The sequence below is a fragment of the Thermobia domestica genome, chromosome 14 (assembly GCF_964235325.1).
Source record: "Thermobia domestica chromosome 14, izTheDome1.hap1.1, whole genome shotgun sequence".
NCBI lineage: Eukaryota > Metazoa > Arthropoda > Insecta > Zygentoma > Lepismatidae > Thermobia > Thermobia domestica.
In genome coordinates this window covers 142,181,650-142,202,253 of record NC_137467.1, presented here as the reverse complement: position 1 = coordinate 142,202,253, position 20,604 = coordinate 142,181,650, and the positions used below count along the sequence as shown (strand labels likewise).

General features: G+C 36.3%; 1 protein-coding gene across 9 annotated transcripts in view; it reads right to left on the bottom strand.

Annotated features, from left to right (window-relative positions):
- sd (TEA domain transcription factor 1 homolog scalloped) overlaps positions 1-20,604 on the bottom strand; it is a 388,541-nt gene that overhangs the window by 299,126 nt on the left and 68,811 nt on the right. The window contains exon 1 of one of the 9 annotated variants that reach the window (XM_081738955.1): positions 15,349-15,688. The exons of 7 other annotated variants lie outside the window; for them this stretch is intronic. In XM_081738955.1, the coding sequence (XP_081595081.1) occupies positions 15,349-15,385 (37 nt within the window). In that variant the 5' untranslated portion in view covers positions 15,386-15,688. Of the gene's footprint in view, positions 1-15,348; positions 15,689-20,604 lie in introns of those variants that run through there. One more of the 9 variants, XM_081738952.1, reaches the window with a different exon arrangement.

Genomic DNA, 20,604 nt, shown 5'->3' with positions numbered 1-20,604 from the left:
TTTTGCTTAAAAACCAAATAAGTGCGTGGAAATTGTACCTACAACACTCATGATACCATTGTATGAGATAGGAAGACTTCGTATGTGGCTGTTCATTACGGGGGATATCTGATAAACTTTGGGAGGGAACAAACTTGTGGTTTTCGAGATCTCATTACCGAAAGGATTGGCCACAAACAAAACTTTTCTAGCATTTTAATATACAGACCAGCTGAGCCTGCGCTCTCTACACAGCGCATCATTCGCATATGAGCATAAATCTCCTTCATTCCTCACAACATAGGTACATGTCCCTTTACAGACACAAGTAAAAGAAGTCTTGACTTTTAAAAAATCGTCAAGGGGTATCATAAAGGGGAGATTTTTTCTTTCAGTTATTTTTTCTCAATATCTCGCACCGTTTGCAAGATTTGAGCCTACTTCCGGTTGGAGTTTCTAATTCATGTATGACCAGTGTTTTCTTTCTTCTTGCATGCAGTATGTAATAAGCAAATACATTACATATACAATTAATTATAATGTCAGCTATATATGGTGTTCATTGGGCAAAACACACAAAAAATAAATATTTATCTTAGACTCGAGAAATGGTTATCCTTCCTTTTTCACTATTATTTGGCCATGGAACAAACGCCTGAGATACATGCAACCCCTATATATAATATTGTTGTGTTGGAATGTATAACGCATAGGATATGATGCTTTTTTTTTTATTTCAACGCTTCCAGTGTACCCTAAAAAATGTAAAAGAAATAATGGCCATTTCTTTTTAAAAAAATATTCAATTAGAACTGGACAATGTACGCAAAATTTCCAATCGATCAGTGAAAACGTCATCTTTCTAGAGCCTGTAGTTTCCGAGATCTCATTGTCGAAAGGATTGGCCACAAACATATAAACATAGTTTAAAAGAACTCAAAAGATGGAAGCACAATTCACATACATTGATCTTCGAGAAGGCTTATTAAAATACAAAGGCTTTGCACAATAATTTTATATCAAACTTTATGAAAAAGATAAAAGTTAACTAATTTAGACTATTTAAAGTACAAATACTCAAAATGTTTTTCTCTGTTAAACGTGAAATCACACACAACCGTAAATGAAAGATTTGAAAGCCAAAGTTATAGGTTGGAGCTCAGGCGCTTTTAATTGCTATTGTAGCATTTTAATAGATAGATTATTATTTTCTTTCAGTTGAATATCTCCCGAATCCCTAAAGATAGAGAGATATAACTTGGTATATAAACACGTCATTACCAATAACTGAACACGTGTAGGAGTTTTTGAAAATTCAGTTGGAAAACAGGAAAATGGGTGTAATTTCTATAAAATGCAAATTTTTCTTTCTTCATTTGGAAAAAGTTAATTGTTTGGATTCGCTCTGTGTTTTAGAGTTTGTAAAGGAAAAATGGGGGCATTTTTCTATAATATTCAAATTTACGGTTTTATATTTATTGAACTTTATTTATCCTTCCCATTTGAAGAAAGAACACTTAATTGTTAAAAAAAAATTGCAGTCGTGTGTTCCAACAAATTTAGATCCGCCACTGAACTTACTATTTCACCACCGGTACCTAGAATTGCGGAGAAAATATAGTGTAGTTCCTTTATAAAATGTTGTAACAAAAGCTCTGTGCACTTAACAAAAACTATAAATAATAAGCGAATAGGATCTCACTTGTTGATTACAAGAGAGAGAGAGAGAGAGAGAGAGAGAGAGAGAGAGAGAGAGAGAGAGAGAGAGAGAGAGAGAGATAACCAGCATGTATGGTTAACTCTTCAACTGTAAACAAAATTGTTTAAAATGTTTTTTCTTGTGTTATTTTTTTTTTCTTTTTAGTATACACATCTTCCTTCAACAAGAACATGAAACAACGACAGAAGCACCAAACTCGTGGTAACACGATGTTTTACACAATACGGATACAATATCGAAATCCTCACGCAAACGTATTTTAAGGTTAGTGTAAAGGGATAAGTTTTGCCGATAGATGTCACTACAATCTTCGTATCTCTTCCATGTATTTTTTACCTTTCACGAAAATTTACAATTTCTTTTACAAATTTCAACCTAGAGAGTTCAAATTTTTAGAGAAGGAACTTCATAACCTATCAAAGGGAACAATCCGTGCGATTTTTTATTTAGAATTTTCTTTATTGTTGAAACAGTTCCATTGTTAAAGATTTAGATACCAATATCAACAATCAAGCAATTTCAACAATGAACAAAATTAAATAAAAATTGGGCACGGATTATTGTCTTCGATAGATTATGAAGTTCCTTTTCTAAAAATTTTAAGTCTCTAGGTTAAAATTTGTAAGAGAAATCGTGAATTTTCGTGAAAGGTAGAAAGTATATGAGAAAGATACGAAGACTGTAGTGCCATCTATCGGCAAAACTGGTCCCTTTAAACCTACCTTAAGGTAGATGCAGCGAAACTAAGCCTTCGACCCAAGTTTATATTATATATATAAAATGTAGATGTGTGAGAGTTTAGTTTTCAACTACTACAAAATAGTTAATGATGACCTTTCTTCATGAATATATAAAAGACATTCTTTGGCAATTTTCACCTCTTTCATGTTGACTAAAAGCACTGAAGAACCACATAAATACACAAAATCAAAATATTTTTTTTCTCCAGTTATGTTCTCTACCGACAGAGGTTCCCACGGTTTCTCATGTATTTGTTTATATTCGCGGGAAGAGAGGGGAAAATGGTTTCTTCCCGTTCAGCTGAGTCCAACCTGAAAAGGCTTTTTATCACAATCTTAAACTAACCTTGAAGGAGGAAATGTCTTACCAGAATCGCTTCTCCAAAGTTCCCGGTTGATTTTGTTATTCTGTTTGTGGTAATGACAAAAATATATTGTACGTGTCAAATTGTAACTATGTCTTACCTCTTTTGAAAGAGACACAAAGATTTGGAAAAAAAAAAAAAAAAGATGGAGTGTTCAATTCTGAGATTAGTAATCAAAGGCACTCTGGGTTTCCGTTGTCATGGATTCCCACATGGAACAGAATGTAAACAAGTTCTGCTTCAAGTTAAAGAAATTAGTAACATACCTACAACATGATCCGAACAGTTTACTGGCATGCAGAGGGTACGATATCAGGACTCGCGTTGCGGAATAAGAGTTATATATTATTAAAGAGCATTACGTAGTTAGTTAATTACCAAAGCATTAGCTGCAGTCCATCAATAGGGCAAAAGTGATGGGACTTCAAAGCTATCACGGGAGTCTATGGCAAACAGTGATCTTTCCTTCAAGTTTGTTCCAACAATGTCACATTCATGAAGAAACTGATCCCGGCTGAATGCACAGGACTCGTGCAGCCCCTGGACGTGTACTTTTCCGTCCTTACAAGAACTTTGTCAAGTTCGTCACTGACACAATTGTACTTTCCCTGGAAAGGAATATCTGGCATTGTGACAAGTTCCTGAATCTCCAATCGTTTACGCTGTATCAGTTCTGTGCTTCCCTGTTCCACAACATGGTTTGGTTTGCTTTCTACAAAGCGGGATACCTGGATATCAAACTGGAAGCATTCCAGACACCAATTCAGTACTGCTTCAACTCCCTCTCTCCTGAATTGTGTTATCACCAGGGCCGTGCCGTGGAGAATCAGCGCCCGGGGCAAAAGTATATGACGGCGCCCCCATACATATATTCCAATCAATTTTTCTTTTTTTCTTCCGAATTTTTTGCCCCTTACTTCGGCGCCCGGGGACGTCGCCCCTGCCCCAACGGCACGGCCCTGGTTATCACTGAGAGTCGATGGCCCTTGTAAGATGTGTACACTGTACAAACAGCTTTTGTTTGGATCATTCACTCCATTCTACTCTCCACATCACTATGTGGCTTGAACATGTCATTTAAATCGCTATGACATCTTCCCAAATGCATAGGAGAGATGGGAGAAACGCTTTCTTTCTCATGTTTGCCATAGACCTCCATGTTATCTTTGAAGTTCCATCATTTTTTTCCCCTATTGGAGGACTGCAGCTAATACCTTGGTAATTAACTTATGTTCTTTAAGGATATATAACTTTTGTTGCGCAACTCGAGTCCTGATATCGTATCCTCGTACCCTCTATTTGTGAGACCTTGTGGTCATGTGTTTGAATACTATGAACGATTTCACAATGAGAAAGAAGACGTTAGAGATTTCTTAAGGAATGGACAGAAAGAACATGGTGAAGAAAGCTCATGAACTGCACAACTCTTAGACACAATCATCTTATCTCCCCTGATTGGATTCCACACTTCTTTCTCTTCCCCAAACTACACTCGGAGCAAAATAACTGATACTAATGGGAGACGTTTGATTATTGTCGATGGCTACACGGAAACTACGACCGCCAAATTTCGTAAAAAGACTTACAAAAAAAACTATGGCCAAGTTAACTAAATGATTCATCCTAAAGAATACTGAATTACATATAATAATGACGACTACAGTTTATTGTAGTGCCTTAACTTTCCTCATACTAGCACGAGTTCTGGAACTTTAGAGTCAAACCTTGTATAGGAAAGGACGCAATCATTCTCAACGTTTATTTGTATGATAGGTTTCAATATAGCGAAAGGGGTAACTACATACCTTACACATGAATTAGTATTTCATGCTGAGTGAAGATAACCACTAGCCTAGTTTGTCTATTATCACGAAGCAATTTTGAAGCTACTATAAATTAAAAGGTAGTGAACTTCGTTTAAAAGGCATAAATAACAGCGTTAGAAGCTAATATGGTGCCTAACAATCATACCAGTGGCGTATTTAGGAGGGGTTCCGGAGTTAAGTCCCCGAAATCTTACTTACTGTAGTAAAGTATATGAAATATCTTGCTGAATTTTCACATTTTCAGGCAAAGCCCCCTTCCCCCGAAACAAAATCGTGAATACGCCACTGAATCATACAACTGAACACACGATCCTCAAGAGTTCCTGGCTTTACTATAACATTACAGTATCGAAAATCTTTCAATACTGACTACGAAAAAAGGTCAAGACGACTCAACGGCAAAACACTGATCTCTAATGTCAAGGGTTGCACATTCGATTTCGGGCTACTAACGCTTTCAGTTGACACGTTTTCTCGTAACATTATTACTATTAATCAGCTGCAATTATTATGTATCTTTCAGTCTGCAAGACAATCATGAAACGACTAGGTACGAGATCCCTATTTTCTAACCTGTACAAGATCACACTTGCATATCCACAAGAAACTTTGTAGGGTTCAGTGTATCAGAGTTACAGCGCTCAACTCTATAGGTAGAAGTCCCAGATTCGAGCGCTACACTTGTCAGTCTGAGGTAGAAACTGCTTGTGGATTTTCTCGAAATTCTCGTTTTTTCATCCATATTCTCAAACCAACATATTTAAAAAAAAATTATTAATTTACATTCATTTTCATTACTCAATCGTGCCTACATGAAAGTGAAGTGTTCAAGGCCAAAGTGATGAACCAAACAACAGTTTCCTAACTGCATTCCCCCAAACTTAATATATCATTGAAGATTATGCTCTTCCTGCTGAAGGAGGCGGGTGATTGATGAAAGAATTCGTGAAATAAGAATGGGAAATCTCAAGAAAACCTAAATGGTACAACGTTGTTTACCATACACTCAAGGCCTGGGATCGAACCTAATACACTAGAGGTGAATGATTATCATTCAGCCACTGTGCTCTCATTCACCGTGTGGAGAGTTTAATGACTAATTTCTCAATGAAAAATCTTAATTTAAATAAGTTTGAAACCGAGATACTAGACCAGCGTTTCCCAACCTTTTTCAACTTGCGGCACACTACGGATGTTACTTGGATTCTCGCGGCACACTTATAGATATTATTATTTGTAAATATTAAAAACAGTGGTATTTTTTCTCTGATTATTGATCATCATCTTACAGAGAAGAAAGTTTTATCACTGGGTTTTCCCCGTGCTAAATCATTATGTTTATTTTTCATTCTAATTTAAAAATAGAAAACAATTGCAATGAAATATTGTACTCAGGTTTTTAAAATATGCTCTTTCTTTTTAAAAACTGTATCCAACCTTTTAATAAGAACAAGATCACTAAATAACGAACGAACAAACAAATCTCTTTTACTTTTAAAACACAAATGTAGGTAATTTGTCGAAAGGATTGAATGATATTTTAAATTTTCAAGTTACGAAATAGTCTGCAAGAATAAAGAAGCAATAATGGTCATAACAATGATAAATACTTTTTCTACATTAGAAATGTACAGAACAGTAACCCGGCATGAAACTTAAAATTGTAGATTCATAGTAGAGGTTCATAGTAATGTGAAATACAAATATTCATTTTTCCTATGTTTGCAATTTAATTGCTATAAAATTAATAATTTTGTTTCGATTCATCGCGGCATACCTGCAGCCCACTCACGGCACACCGGTTGGGAAATGCTGTACTAGACAATTGATAGCTATGTTAACATTTTTAGTATCATATACGCAATGATGTTTTAAAATGGCACGGCAAAGCATTCACAATCTTTTAAAATTATGTGCAAGTGAATTTAGACTAGCCGATGATTTAATAAGAATGTAGGGAGCCGCGGTGGCTCAGTGGTAGAGCGTTCACCTCTGGTGCATGGGATCCTTGGTCCCAGCTCGCGCCAAGTGCACTGTGCGGTGGAGAAACAACGTATGCGTGGATTTTATCCAGGTCCTCTCGTTTCCTAAAACTTTCTCCATTACACCATTTCATTCATCTCTTATCATCAGAGTCTCCTTTAGCCCAGCGCATATATCCATGGCATAACTGACAATTACGGTAATAATATAACAGGCAAAGCGGTGCATCATTACGTCTAATACACGTTATTAGCCTCGTCTGTGTCAGTTTTCCTAAAGTAGAGTTTAGTTGAGTTCAACGTCCCGTTTAGCAGCGAGGCTATATGAGACGTGGACCTACTGATAACACGGAATCCAGACCACATGAGCTCCTGCCGGAAAGCGAACACGGACTCCCACGCCAAAGGCGCGTACGCTAACCGCTTAGCCATGAAGGAGCTCATAAATGAAGTTTCGTGTCTCCACGTCTCATATAGTCTCGCTGCTGAACGGGACGTTAAACAAAATCAACCCAATTTAGCGCACCTGGTCCCACAAGTGATTTTGGCAGGAGACAATTTTTGATTGCTGAATAGATCGCGAAGTAAATGGAGTGTCCCTTCAATTAATCTAAAGCAACCTCAAGTCTAGAAAGTCATCAATCTCTGCGATAGGAGCAAATAAACTACCACATATCCGCAGAAGTTCAATTGATTGTTCGAAATTTTTATCCTAGATTTCAACGCCAGGGAGTTTATTATTATTATTATTATTATTATTATTATTATTATTATTATTATTATTATTATTATTATTATTATTTCAAATCCTATCCTATACAAATATCTTCTTTATATACATTTTACGCGTCAGTTAGCGTAAGTACAGAATTGCGTGTTGTGAGACTGTACAATACTGTAATTTAACTTCTATAGTGGAAAAATTAGGTTTTATTTCTTGAATCTTGTTCGTTATTTAATAAAAGTAACACACGAGTCACAAAAATGGAAGCGAGATTTAATTGCGAATTCTTTAAGGAACGAAACGGATTTTATACCCCATACCAAAGGTGAGTAAATACGTAATATAAAAACTCAAGAAAAGCAAATGTGACCAGCAATACACAAAAGGAAAAACTGTGCAAACAACATTGTTTTCTTGCCATTCTTTCACCTTTCTTGTAGGACTAACAAGAAAGAAAAAGAAAAATCTAGCAAGTGTATGTATATTGAGTATTGGAATGCTACTTGTCGTACAGAAAAAAAAAAAAAGCAAAGATTGATGACAAAAACGAAGCACCCAATTTCAAAACAAGGCACTTTTGAAAATGAAATGAGGCAACAGCAAACCAAATGAGGCTTAGAGGTGTTAAAAATGAGTATTTCAAACAGAAAGAATAAAATAAAGAAAAAGAAAGATATACTGAACACAATAGCACATAAAAAGAATCATCACAAAAGAAAAAAATATATACACTTTGCAATACAACCATGACGGACAGACATCAAGCATAGCTGCTTTATCAGTTAACGGCATTTTCCTGTTAAAAAAAAAAAAAAAAAAAAAAAAAGTTGCTAGCAAACCAACCATATTGCTTTTTCTAAGCTGTATTATATATGTACTGCGTATCGTTCTGAGTTCTACGGTTGAATGCACACAACAGAACCAGAAATGGTGAATTTTTCCTAATACCCTACTCATAAATGCAGGAAAAGTGAGAGGACAGTGGACAATCAACTTTTTTTTTTTTTTATCAGTACGAACAATGGAAACGAACTCGGAGTTTTAAAAATAAAATTGCTACAAAACGACACACTTAGAAAAAAATAAACTCCTAAATATGTTGTATAACTAGTAAATGTTACTAGAATCTGTGCCTGCACACTAGTACTCATGCTACCTCCACTTACTATTTGATTCCCTCAGTTTTAACATTGCAAAAAAAAAAAAAAATCAAATTACAAATTGCCTGATGATTTTAGACCTCTTTATAAAACAATATATTTTTTTTCTAAACATTAAAAGTTCAAGGTCCAGTCTCGTCCCTTATTTGAATATACAGTACAGGTAGTCCCATACTTAGAGTAGTTGCTTATGCTCTTACCTTTGGTGCGAGTTGTTCCGGGTTTGAGTCCCAGTGAAAGCACACTGGGAAAGTGTAAAAGCTTTTTTTTTTTTTTTAAGGGTAGCCATCCTGAGTGAGGCTTTCCTCATTCACACCAGGCAATTGTCGGGATGGTACCTAATGTAATGGTCTCAGGCCGCTTCATTCCTTCCCCAATCCTTTATTCTCTCCACTTCTCCGGTTTTATAGTGTGATCACCAAGCGAAGACCTATCATACGTCACGGGCTGCAATAGTTGCCGAAAGTCCAGAAATCTACTCCTAAGTGCAGTATACATTGTACGTACTATAAGATTTATTTATTTATTTATTTGTTATGTATTTATAATAGGTTTCAGATACAGCACTGCCATTTTACACTGCCATTTACTGAAACATTTTAATAATTTTATAACGTAACAATAGAATAACAATTTGAAATAAAGATAGTACAGTACAATGGCAACATTACAAAGATAGTTTATTAATAGATGATCTGAAGGTATGCCCATTTGAAAAAAAAAGTCTATAGTTTCTGGTAACTTATTATACGTGCTAACAATTCGGTTTAGAAGGGACCTTTGGACAATATTAACTCTCGCAGCTCGAGTGTAAAAGAGATCACTAGATCGTGTTGTTCTAGCGGGTACGCGAAAATTGATCTGACTTAATAACTGTTCACATGATATATGGCCATTTACAATTTTATGCAAAAATATTAGGTCAGAAATTTTGTTTCTCACTAGGGGAGATTTGATATTGAGGGATTTTAAAACGTAATTTTCTGGAAGTGTTCGGAGGTGAGGTACTCGGTAGGATACAATGGCTAAAAAGAAATTAATTACAGAATTTAATGTTTTCAGACGAGTAGGGCAGGCCATAGACCAGATAGGAGAACAGTACTCAATAGTGGGAGCAACATGTGACTTATAGAATAAGCTTAAGGAATGAAGCGATATCGTTTTTATGTTAATGAAGCGATAAAGGAGTCCTAGTTTTCTCATAGCAGTACAAGATATTGTGCTTATATGATCCGCAAAAGTAAGCTTGCTGTCAATGATAACACCAAGATCTCTGAAAGAGGTGACAGGATTTATGTTCTGATGACCAATTTTGTAGATGTGGTTTAGGTTTTTTTTTTTTTTCTTTGAGAAATCATAAGAGAAGCACATTTTTCGATGATGCCCTCGTTATTACTTTGAGAATAACACATTTTGTCCCTAAAAACCCACGCACACGGTGTTTGTCTACCACAAAACTCACTTAGCGTGAGCTGGGATCGAACCAAGGACCGCATGCAACAGAGGTGAACGTTCTACCACTGAGCCACCGCGCCCCATATATCGAAAGAAAAGTCTTCTTCAGTATTCGAATAAAATACACAGAAACTATTGGGTTAAGATCGGAAGGAAAAAAAAAACGTGTTTTCTGGACATTATTCTTCCCAGAATTCTTTTAGTAATCCACACACCCCTTAGACCCAACCCCCTCAACACTGGATCACTGTATTACTTATACCTAGGTATTCACTTTTTCCTAACATTCGTATTACATTTCGTACAGAAAACAATGATAGAAGACCAATTAATTAATGTCAAAGAGTAATATGTTTAATGTTCATGGTTAAACATTTAGATGTGCTACAGGACCAAATAGGACTGATTGACATCAAAATTAATTAAGGTCCAATATTATAAACACTACCCATTTCCTTTCTCGAAATAGCTAGTTTTTCAGTAGTTGGCCAGTTAGCTCCACCACCTACGTCAGGATGATGGGAATGTCATCCTGAAGAATCTCCAAGAAAAATTCTTCACTTCTCCAGTATTACACAATAATTTTCAATACATTCTCAGTATCAATACAAATTCCCAGCATTTCAAGTATCAGTAGACACCCTGCAGTAACCATCCATTCGTCTTCTTTAGCTTAAGAAAAATCAATTGGAAGTACCTCCACCTTTTATTATTACTATTATTCAATGATTGGTCTTACATAACTGGACTTATATTCAGAATTTATTACTTGGTGATTGCATCTTACTTTCTGCATAACTGTGGTTCCTTTATAGAAGTCAATTGAAAATGCCAAGTATATTTGAAACTGCCAAAGAATGTTAAGATAATTTTTTTTGTTCTCATCAACTGAAACATATGAGTAACAGAATTCTCTTTTCTTAAGCTTTGATGATTCCAATTCCCAAAAATGTACAGGGTGTTTCAAAACAACACCGACAATGTTTGGGAGATAATTCCTGACACCCAGATAAAACAAAAAGTATAGACCAACCTTGGTACACGAAAGCTTCCTTTCGGAGTAATAGGCTGCCGAAAACATGAAAAATTGAACTTTAAAGGTCCATAGCTCCAATACTATGGGACCTATCGTAGTCGGGTTAAGACTTTACTCAGAAAGTAAAATGTACCGTATCCAAATATCCATGCTTCAGAATCCTGCGGTACTTCCGCAACAATTTTTATACAGGTAGTTGGTGAGTATTTCAAATTATACGCCCGTAGCCAAATTCCCTCTGCAAAAATTGCTACGTGAATACCTTAGGATTCTGAAACATGTATTTTTGGATAGTGCACATATTAGTTCCTAAGTGAAGTCATGACCCGACTACGGTAGGTCTCATATTTTTGAAGCTATGAACCTTTAAAGTTCAATTTTTCATGTTTTCGGCAGCTTGTAACTCCGAAAGAAAGCATTTGTGCACCCAGGTTGGTCTATACTTTTTGTCTTATCTTGGTGTCAGGAATCTCCTCCCAAACGTTGTCAGTGTTGTTTTGAAACACCCTGTATAGTATTCCCAGTATATTTTTATATAGTATCCCCAGTATATTTTTATATAGTATTCCCAGCCTATTTTCTATGGTATTTCCAGTTTTTTTTATAGTACTCTCAGTCTATTTTTTAAATCTGAGATTTCCATCTAATTTATAAAACTACTCTATTATACTTCAGGTAACATTATACCTGAGCGAATAAATATACCCAGAATTGTAGAATGAAAATTCACGCTTTCTTCGCCTTTAAATAAATACATTAATTACCACCACATGAATCCAAAAGAAGCGAAAACTTTCAGTGTCAAAACTATGCTGGTTACCGATCTAGATACAAGTCAGATGATTACAACGTGAATTTTAACCCATTGTCAAAATTAGTAACAGTTGAGATCCAACAATATTAAAATGAAAACTTAAAATTTATTGACTCATTGTCTACGATCAATATGTTATAAAAGATTGTTATCACTATACGCATATGCATAAAGAGAAAGTAATCGACATTTTGATAACGTACTGTGATATTAATATGTATTTGTATAATTAATTCTTCGCACAAAATATACGGTAAGAAAACGATAAACATTTAGAAACGAACTGCCAAAGTTTAATTATTCTTCTCGTACATATGTAGCTGTGGTCGGTAAGGAGCCTACATGCAACTAGTCGGCCCGGGTTCAATACCCGGTGGGGTCGGGATATCTTTCTCGCTGTACCCTAGTTTCAATGTGGCCTTGAAGTTGAACTGGTCTCCTTAATTTTAATTTTATTGGTCATATAAAAGCATATTTGAAATCATATTTTGGTGGGGGCACGGTGGCTCGGTGGTCGAGTGCTTACCTCTGGTATGTGGGATACTTGGTTCGATTCCCGGCCAAGTTAGTTTGGTGGACAACAACGTGCCCGTGGGTTTTCTAGAGGTACTCCCCTCTCCTCACATTTTCTCATTCCGCTAAATTATTGTCTAGCTTATCCTAAAGGTTATAACTGTGGGACGTTAAACCCAAAGATTTCGTTTAATTTCATTTTGTTAGCTGAAGTAATACACAGTGTGAGGAACCAAAGTAATTTGGTTTAGCGTAGAATCAGCTACTTTGAAAAAAAAAAAAAAAAAAAAAAAAAGCATCTCAGCTTGTGTGTCTTCCTCCTCTGTCGTGAAACCTGACTTCCAGTTTCTTTCCTGCATACTGGTGGAAATTTTCAATACATGGGAGACGAAAGTAATATGAAAATGTTGGTAATCCACGTTGAGTGTGATCTGACCTATGACCATGGGCGCCCGAAGAAAATTTTCCAGGGGGAGCCCATCTCCCTGGTTGCTATATTACGTTTGGTAATGTTTATTTGTTTTAAGAAGATCCTAAAAAAAAAAAAAAAAAAAAAGTTTCCGTGAGCCAAGAGGCCGGGCCCCACCCTGCACCCATTCGGGCACCCATGCTATTACGCTGGGAGAATCCTCCCCCAGGGCAATCACCCAAAATCAGCACTTCTTTAAGAAATATGTTTTATTTATTTGCTTACATTGAGCGTTCAGACATTTTTCGCGCATATCTGACATTAATTGGAATTTTGACAGAGAACCCGGCATCACTGACAGTGGGTGTAGTTTCAGGATTCCAAAGTCAGGTGCTTTAGCAGTGTGGATTTGCACGGTTTTAGGATATTTTCAGATATTTTACTACTTTTTCAGGCATAAATGCATGCATATTTTCCAAGTTTTTAGGTTATAGAAATCGAATCCCAAGTTATACCGGTAAGAATTACCCTGATTTGTATTCAAGGTAATTTATAATAAGTACATTTTTTTTCTTATACAATGTAAGATACTTTAATTTATTAACGGTCTACGACCCCGTAGAAGGGCATGCCAATATAACTGCATATTTGTATTTCATAGATAGGCGTCAATTAACATGAATGGACGTAAAGATGGAATTTCCTAGTGACATCCTCAAGCAATTAACAGAAATTATATAAATTTTGTTCACATCTATTCGTCACTATCTAATTAGTATAAACATGTCCGTAATACGAACCTATATCTATTGTTTGTCCAAATCGGACACTTAAATCTGGTCCAAGACACTTTGTGTGTGATGCTCACTAAACCGATTTAAAACATCGGATCGGCCCTAAAACTACAAAAATCGAATCTAGTCTCACCTATTCCGGACGAATTTTGATGTATTAAAGAAGATTTTCGAATTTGTGACGTAACTTTTAAGTTAATACGCTGTTAAAGTCGAATCCAGCCCGAAAACTAGATCGGATCAAGGCATACATTTATGGGGGCATGGTGGGACGTTAAAATGAACTATTTTTTGTAGTAAGTAAATCTATCCTAGATCGAAACTAAATGGATACACTTGATATTATATGAATATACAGTATTGTTACGAGTTTCCGCAATATAGCCTATCATAACTTCACAGCCCTTGATGCTGTACTATAAAATAATAATTCGTAATTTCAAGATACAGAGTTAGCTGAATTGGTGTTTAGTAGCGAAGCTATATGATACGTGTACCTTTCGCTTAACGTGGGATCCGACCCATATTAGTCTCCGTCAGGAATCGAATCCGCCGCTCTGTGATAAGGACTATTTCGGACTAATTTAAAGAGCAACTTCATGATCAATTTAGCCAGCAGTTTCTCCTTTGAAACAGGAGAGGAGACCCGTGTTCGACAGTAAGCGAAAGAACACCTGCTTCAGATCCCATATTAAATTGTCAATCTACGTCTCACTGCGCGGCAATGTAAAAAATAAAATTTCAAATAAAAAATAAATAAAAAAAATGTTTGCGAGTGTTCCTAAACAAACATATTAACGATAATAATTTCGCCACTAAAATTTCAAATAAAAAACAAATCAAAAATTGTTTGCGAGTGTCCCTAAAATATATTAACGTTAATAATAATTTCACTACTAACACTTTTTAGAATTCGGTTTTTCGTTTATAAACTACGTTCTTATATTTTTCGTGATTCTGAAAATCGTATACTTAAGAAAATGTTTTGCAAATTCATTTTAAAGTTTACACCCTGTAGCTTTCGCTACAGGCTCTACCTTTATCTCAATTAGGAAAACTAATTAATATTTCACGAAAACTGGCAACAGGAATCGAACTCCGTATGTCTAGGCTACTAAGACAAATTGAATGAAATTTCTAGTTATCGTCCTATAGTTAGGCTCCTTAGCCAAAGGAGACAAATGATTAATTAAAGTAAATGATTGTGACGTGATTGATGGAATGAGAATGTGCGAGAAACGCGAGAATCCCGAAAAAGACCCACAGACAACACTGTTTACTACAAACTGACTTGCGCTGGGATCGAACCAGGAACCCACAGCACTACACGTGAGTGCTCTATCAATGACCCACCGTGACACCTAGCTATAAGACTAAGTTCCGCAACCCATATCTAAACGTCGATTAAACATTATTACTACAATACGGTTCTACCTTAATTTCTATTTTGTTACCATAACAAAAAGCACAAAAATACAGGTAAAGGTTCCTTCACTTAAATACATAAGACGCTAATACTTGAAAAGAACTAATCCTGCATCTGAAGACGCGAGCAACCAGCGAGGAGGGTCGGACAGTGTATTTTTATCGAGTGTGTCACGGACAATTCCCTCTGAAACCTCCCCTCCAACAGAGAGCGTCGGGATGAGCCTTTCACATTGGGAGGAGAGCCAAAATGAGCAGCTTACGTAACGAAACTAAACGAATGGAGGGAAATCCCTCGTCATTTTCCCTTTGTAACACATTATAAAAGAAAAAAAAATCCCACAGCGACGGTGCTATCACAATAAATAAATTAGTTAACATAAAAAAAAAAGAATTACTGCCTTACCTTGGTTCAAACCCCAGGGCCAGGAATCTGCAGGCATGTCTTTCCGCCCTCTACATTCACTACGGCTGATATCAACAGTAGTTATATACGAGACAGATCAAGTGCAGGAACACTGGCTACACAACACAAACTTCCGTTCGGCGATCGACAGAGGAAGATGAAACAGTCCGAAGTTTTGCTAACCCCCCGCACGCAACGCAGATCCCAACAGCATCGAAGGCGGGCAGACTACACACCATAACACACACGATCTCCAACGTCTCGCTGCTCCGAGAAGAACGATCTCTCACGCGCCTCCGCCGGAATCGACCGCCGCCCGCTCTCGTCGTTCCCTATTGCTGTCGGCGCTCCAAGCCTTTGCACATCTACAGAAGCCGAGACGACAGTTAAACAACTATTCAACAATCTTTTTCCTCTCCCCCACGTAGACCCTAAGGATGTATAAATACTAAACATCATACATCGCACGCTATATCCTTCTTTTTACATATGTTTTCCAACTCCACACATCATGTTCATGGCCAAGGAGAGCTCGTGAATGATTTGATTCTATCAGTAGGACTCTATAGATAACATCTCTCCATTGTGAATTATTGTAATTTATTTAAAGTGTACTCATTTCTCAAGTCAGATGAACATTCTTAAGAAAAAAGAAAGAATGGAATATATTCCGGGAAAAGTGGATGATGGCTAAAGGGAAAACAGCCGAAGGCAGGGACTTCGAAATAATGCGCTCTCAAACTGTTTGACTGCATTTTTTTTTTTTTTTTTTTTTTTTTTAGTACTGGGAAATAGAAAAAAATAAATAAAAACTTAAACAGACAATTAAAATGTCGCAAAAGAAAGAGAGAGAGAGAGAGAGAGAGAGAGAGAGAGAGAGAGAAACACCGATAATACATAATACTGGTGAACAAATGGCGACTCGCGAACAGAAGTGGAAAATGTAGCTTGTTCAGCTTGTCATCATATGATGCCTGAATTGAGACTGGTCTTTTGTGAAAAATATGCTCTTCAACCCTTTGGTTACAAATTTTACTCTGCTAGATAAGGCCGATTTCAAAAAAGAAAAATGCAGTCACTTCAAAATGTTATGAAGCCCTAATTACTTTCTTTCTTTCTTTTTTTTTTTTTCTTTCATGTTTTAGGGTAAGAGACACAGAACTGAACGAAGATTCAGAAAATTTATGATTTACTCACATTTAGAGAACTTTCGGTTCAGAAGACGGCAAGGAAAATAGAAAACGGCCCCAAGTTTGGTTCAGATTTCATTCTAAAGTAATTGCGGTGAGTCGTGAAGCCTAGGTTTAAGAATTTCACCACCCAACAGAACGCGAGGGTGTGTCCCGGTCGTCAACTCCCACCCATGAAATGTTGCCAATGTCGCCTTTCGCGCTATACGGAGAAGATCTTCTGAAGGTATATTGGAAACTTTGAACTTTATTATATGCATCCAAGTACATACAAAATCAGAACTACTAACACGGATTTTTTTCGAGACATGTCGTACGAGATCTGTATGATTCGTCAGATCTTGACCAAAATTTGACATGAAGGTGTATCATGACTTGCTCCTTAGTAGGGATGTAAAATGTTTTTTAATATGTTCACACCTTTGGTCCCCGAGTTATGGGTAATGGAAGCTGAGGTTTGCAGTTACACAAATTTTCGCGAATAGTAACAAATAATTGGTATTTGGAGAAGAATTAGGGCGAAATACACGGAATAAACTTGATAAATACGCACTGCATTTATTTAACAAGATTAACTCAAAATCAAAGAAGGACCCATTTATTCCGGATTCGGAACATTCATTAGTGGTTTTCCGTTTGCGTCATTCTAAAATACAAAGTACTAATGAAAAGTAAAAACTTCCTAAATAGTAATAAATCTATTTATGAGCCATCATATATAACTTTTTTTTTTTTTTTTTTTTACTAGATACCTGATGGTCTGTTAAAGAGAACACGAATGTATGGCAACATTGGCCACACCCTGAAAATTTCAAGCTAAAGAGGTCAGGCGGTGGTCAAACTTGATTTTCTTCCCTCAGCAGGTACAACCCTCTCCCCAGTCAGTGCACAAGGGTGACTGACTCCAGGAACAGGAAGTATTGCCCAACAACAACACGAAACAAGTGAAACAGGGCAGACGCTTGAATATGAAGACAATGTTTAGAAAAGAGTCTTCCTTGGGTGGCTATGGAAAGAGTTTTTAGTATCATTACTGCTTGCATGTTAAGTTCAAATATAGTGATTTCAGAACGATTTTGCAACCCTCAACATGAACCTGATGATGGTGCTCATATAGGTACAGTATTAATGAGAAAAAAAAAAAAGAAAGTTTACAGAAAGAAAGAATTTGGACTCTATAAACTGTTTGGTGTCTGGTGACGAGTCAAGCCTCTTTCGATAATATTCACTCTGAAGACCGAACACTTTCGCTCTCTCAATCTGACTAAACCTCTACCTGCTAGGGGCAGAGTGGTTCAGCCGTTCAGCAACGAGGGACCTACAACTTAACATGGAATCCGAACATGAGCTCCCACCGGGATTCGAACCAGGGTCTCATACGGCAAAGGCGCGTAGGCTAATCGCATAGTCATAAGGGAGCTCTGGTTCAAGTAGTAGAGCGATCATTTCTGGTGTAAGGGTTCCCTAGTTCGAATCCAAGCTATATGTATATCGTGCACATCTTAATGTCTCTTATCTCCTCCCACACTCTTATTCCACTAATACTTTATAAAAACATCCGCTTTAATCCTTTAGCCTACAGGTATTACTATAATAGTGAGACATAGAAAATTCAATCTGGCGGGGTATTAAGAGTTAATCATTTAACGTGTGTGTGTACGTATGCCTGCCTGTTGTGAAATAACTTGTAAAAGTCCAATTCGATTTTGTAGAATATGGCGTATATTTTCTTGGAAGCTTTTCAATTATCCCCACTGCTTGGAGTTGAAATCAATCACACGCCAATTACTTTTTTCTCCAAAAACACAAACCCGGTATATTCACCAACAATTTCCGTAATGTTATCAATTTCTCAATACTCATGATGTGCTTCTGTTAAGGTTTCTTAATGGGGTCCATCGCAAATTTTTGAACGGCCCCTAAATTGAGTTTTCGTATTTTCTACAGAATAAGCACATACTGAGTTAAGTGATAGTTCGGGTTTGGAGAACTACATGTACTTCTCCGGATATAAGGCCTACAAGATTTTTTTTGTTGAAATATATTGGATCTTTTGATCCAACAAAAGGCCTTATATTACAATCTGTCCATGTCATTTCATCTGAAAAATATGTCTATACTGTTCAAACTTCGATAAGATTGATCAATTGAAAAAAAAAATCAACAGCGTTATTATGAGTTAAGATGGAAGATTTCCTAATGATTTTAAACGTTCAGTTTTAATTCCTGGTTGTACACATAAATTGTCTAATCTGCTTCCTCATTTCACCCTCCCCCCCCCCTCATCATATATTTACTACAAGTAAACGTAACCAACAAAACAATTAGACGCAACAGTGGCCCCTTACATAACAAAACAAGTCGACCCGTAAGTCATTGAACGATACATTCTGAGTCAGCTTTTGCTTGTTTACGAAAAAAAAAAAAAAAACCTAATGTACAACTCTTGCTTTTTCTTCCCTCTTTTTTTTTTCCTTGTTGCGAAATTCATTTACAGAGACAGCGTGTGTATTCACTCAACTGCCGCAGAAGCAAAAAAAAAAATAAAACCAACAACAGCAAGTAAACAAAAATAAAACAAATCGTGTTTATTAACTTCTTTATAATACAATAAATACTACTGTATCGAATAAAACAGTACTTTTCCATTACGGATAATGAGTTTTTTTTTTTTTTTTTTAAATAGTATGAATCAGAAGCGATAAAGTAACAGACTGTTTAAATGCAACTCCAATTGAACTTTACCCTTCGTTTATCATAAAATGGCGAGATAATTACTTAAAGAATCTTTTCAACTTATTTTTACACCATTTTTTTTCTTAAATGTGTCAAGTTAGAATTTTTTTTTAAACTTTTTTCAAGTTTCAAACTATAGCTTAATAGAAACAATCTACTTCAGCTTCCACACAGGCGTGTTTTGCAAGATTAACATAATTAACCCTTTTAAAAGCACGAGTTAAACCCTTTTAAGATTTCTCTTTTTTTAAAGGTAAATTACACACTTTTAGTCAAGCAGCTACAGCATCACCCCTATTTATCCTAGAACCATGGCTCATACCTCATTCTCTTCAGAATAGAACAGCCTTTCAAACGGCACTACTCAAATTTCCCTATCGTGTCCTTGAGGCGGGAAATTGAGAGAAATCGGAATTTTTGTCTGACTTTTTTTTTTTTTTTTTTAATTGTGCCCTTCTGGACCCCCGCTATGTTAATGCAGATATCTGAAAATCAACTGAAAAATACTAAGGAGTGTACTAAATGTGTGTACAAAATTTCAAGTTTATACCTTGAATAGTAAGGGCGCAAAAATATTTACCAATGCAACAGATTACCACAAACGACCCTTATCTCAGGAAAAATATTTTGAGAGATCCCTATTTATCCTAGGGTTATGTTTTGTACCTCATTCTCTTCACAATAGAACAGCCTTTCAAACGGTACCATTCACATGTCTCTATCATGTATGAGGCGGGAAACTCGCGAAAAATGAATTTTTTGGTTCTTTACATTTTTGCCCCCTCTGGACTCTTCTGTGTTCACGCAAAGATCTGAATTTGATAAATACAACTCTGTGTACTAAATATTTGTGTAAAATTCCAATCTTCTAGGTGCAAAAGTAAGCCTGCCAAAAATATTGAAAATAGGCCTAACAAAAAATAGTTTTAAGTTATGACATCATCATCCCCTATGTCTCGTCGCAGAAAGACGTGAAACCATTTAAAAAAAACATAAAACCGAAGTAAAAAGCTTTATTGTTTTTTTTTTTTTTTAATAGAATAATGAAGACACTACTTTAGTGCCTATAGTGTAAATAGGTACTAGATCTTAAACGTGTTAACAAAGCAACTTCCAATTTAGACCAAGAAAGCCGATGCTAATTACCTTCTATCCAAAGTTCAATTCCCGGTGGGAGTTAATGTGCTTCAAAGTGTCATGTTAAGAGGGAGAAGGAGTGCGCCACAGCGGCCGGAAGATTGGTGTTCAATTTAACATGGGATCTCAACCATTTTTTAGGCAAATCATGGTTTCATTTCGTTCTTTCGCAAAAATGTCTCAATAGCTCACT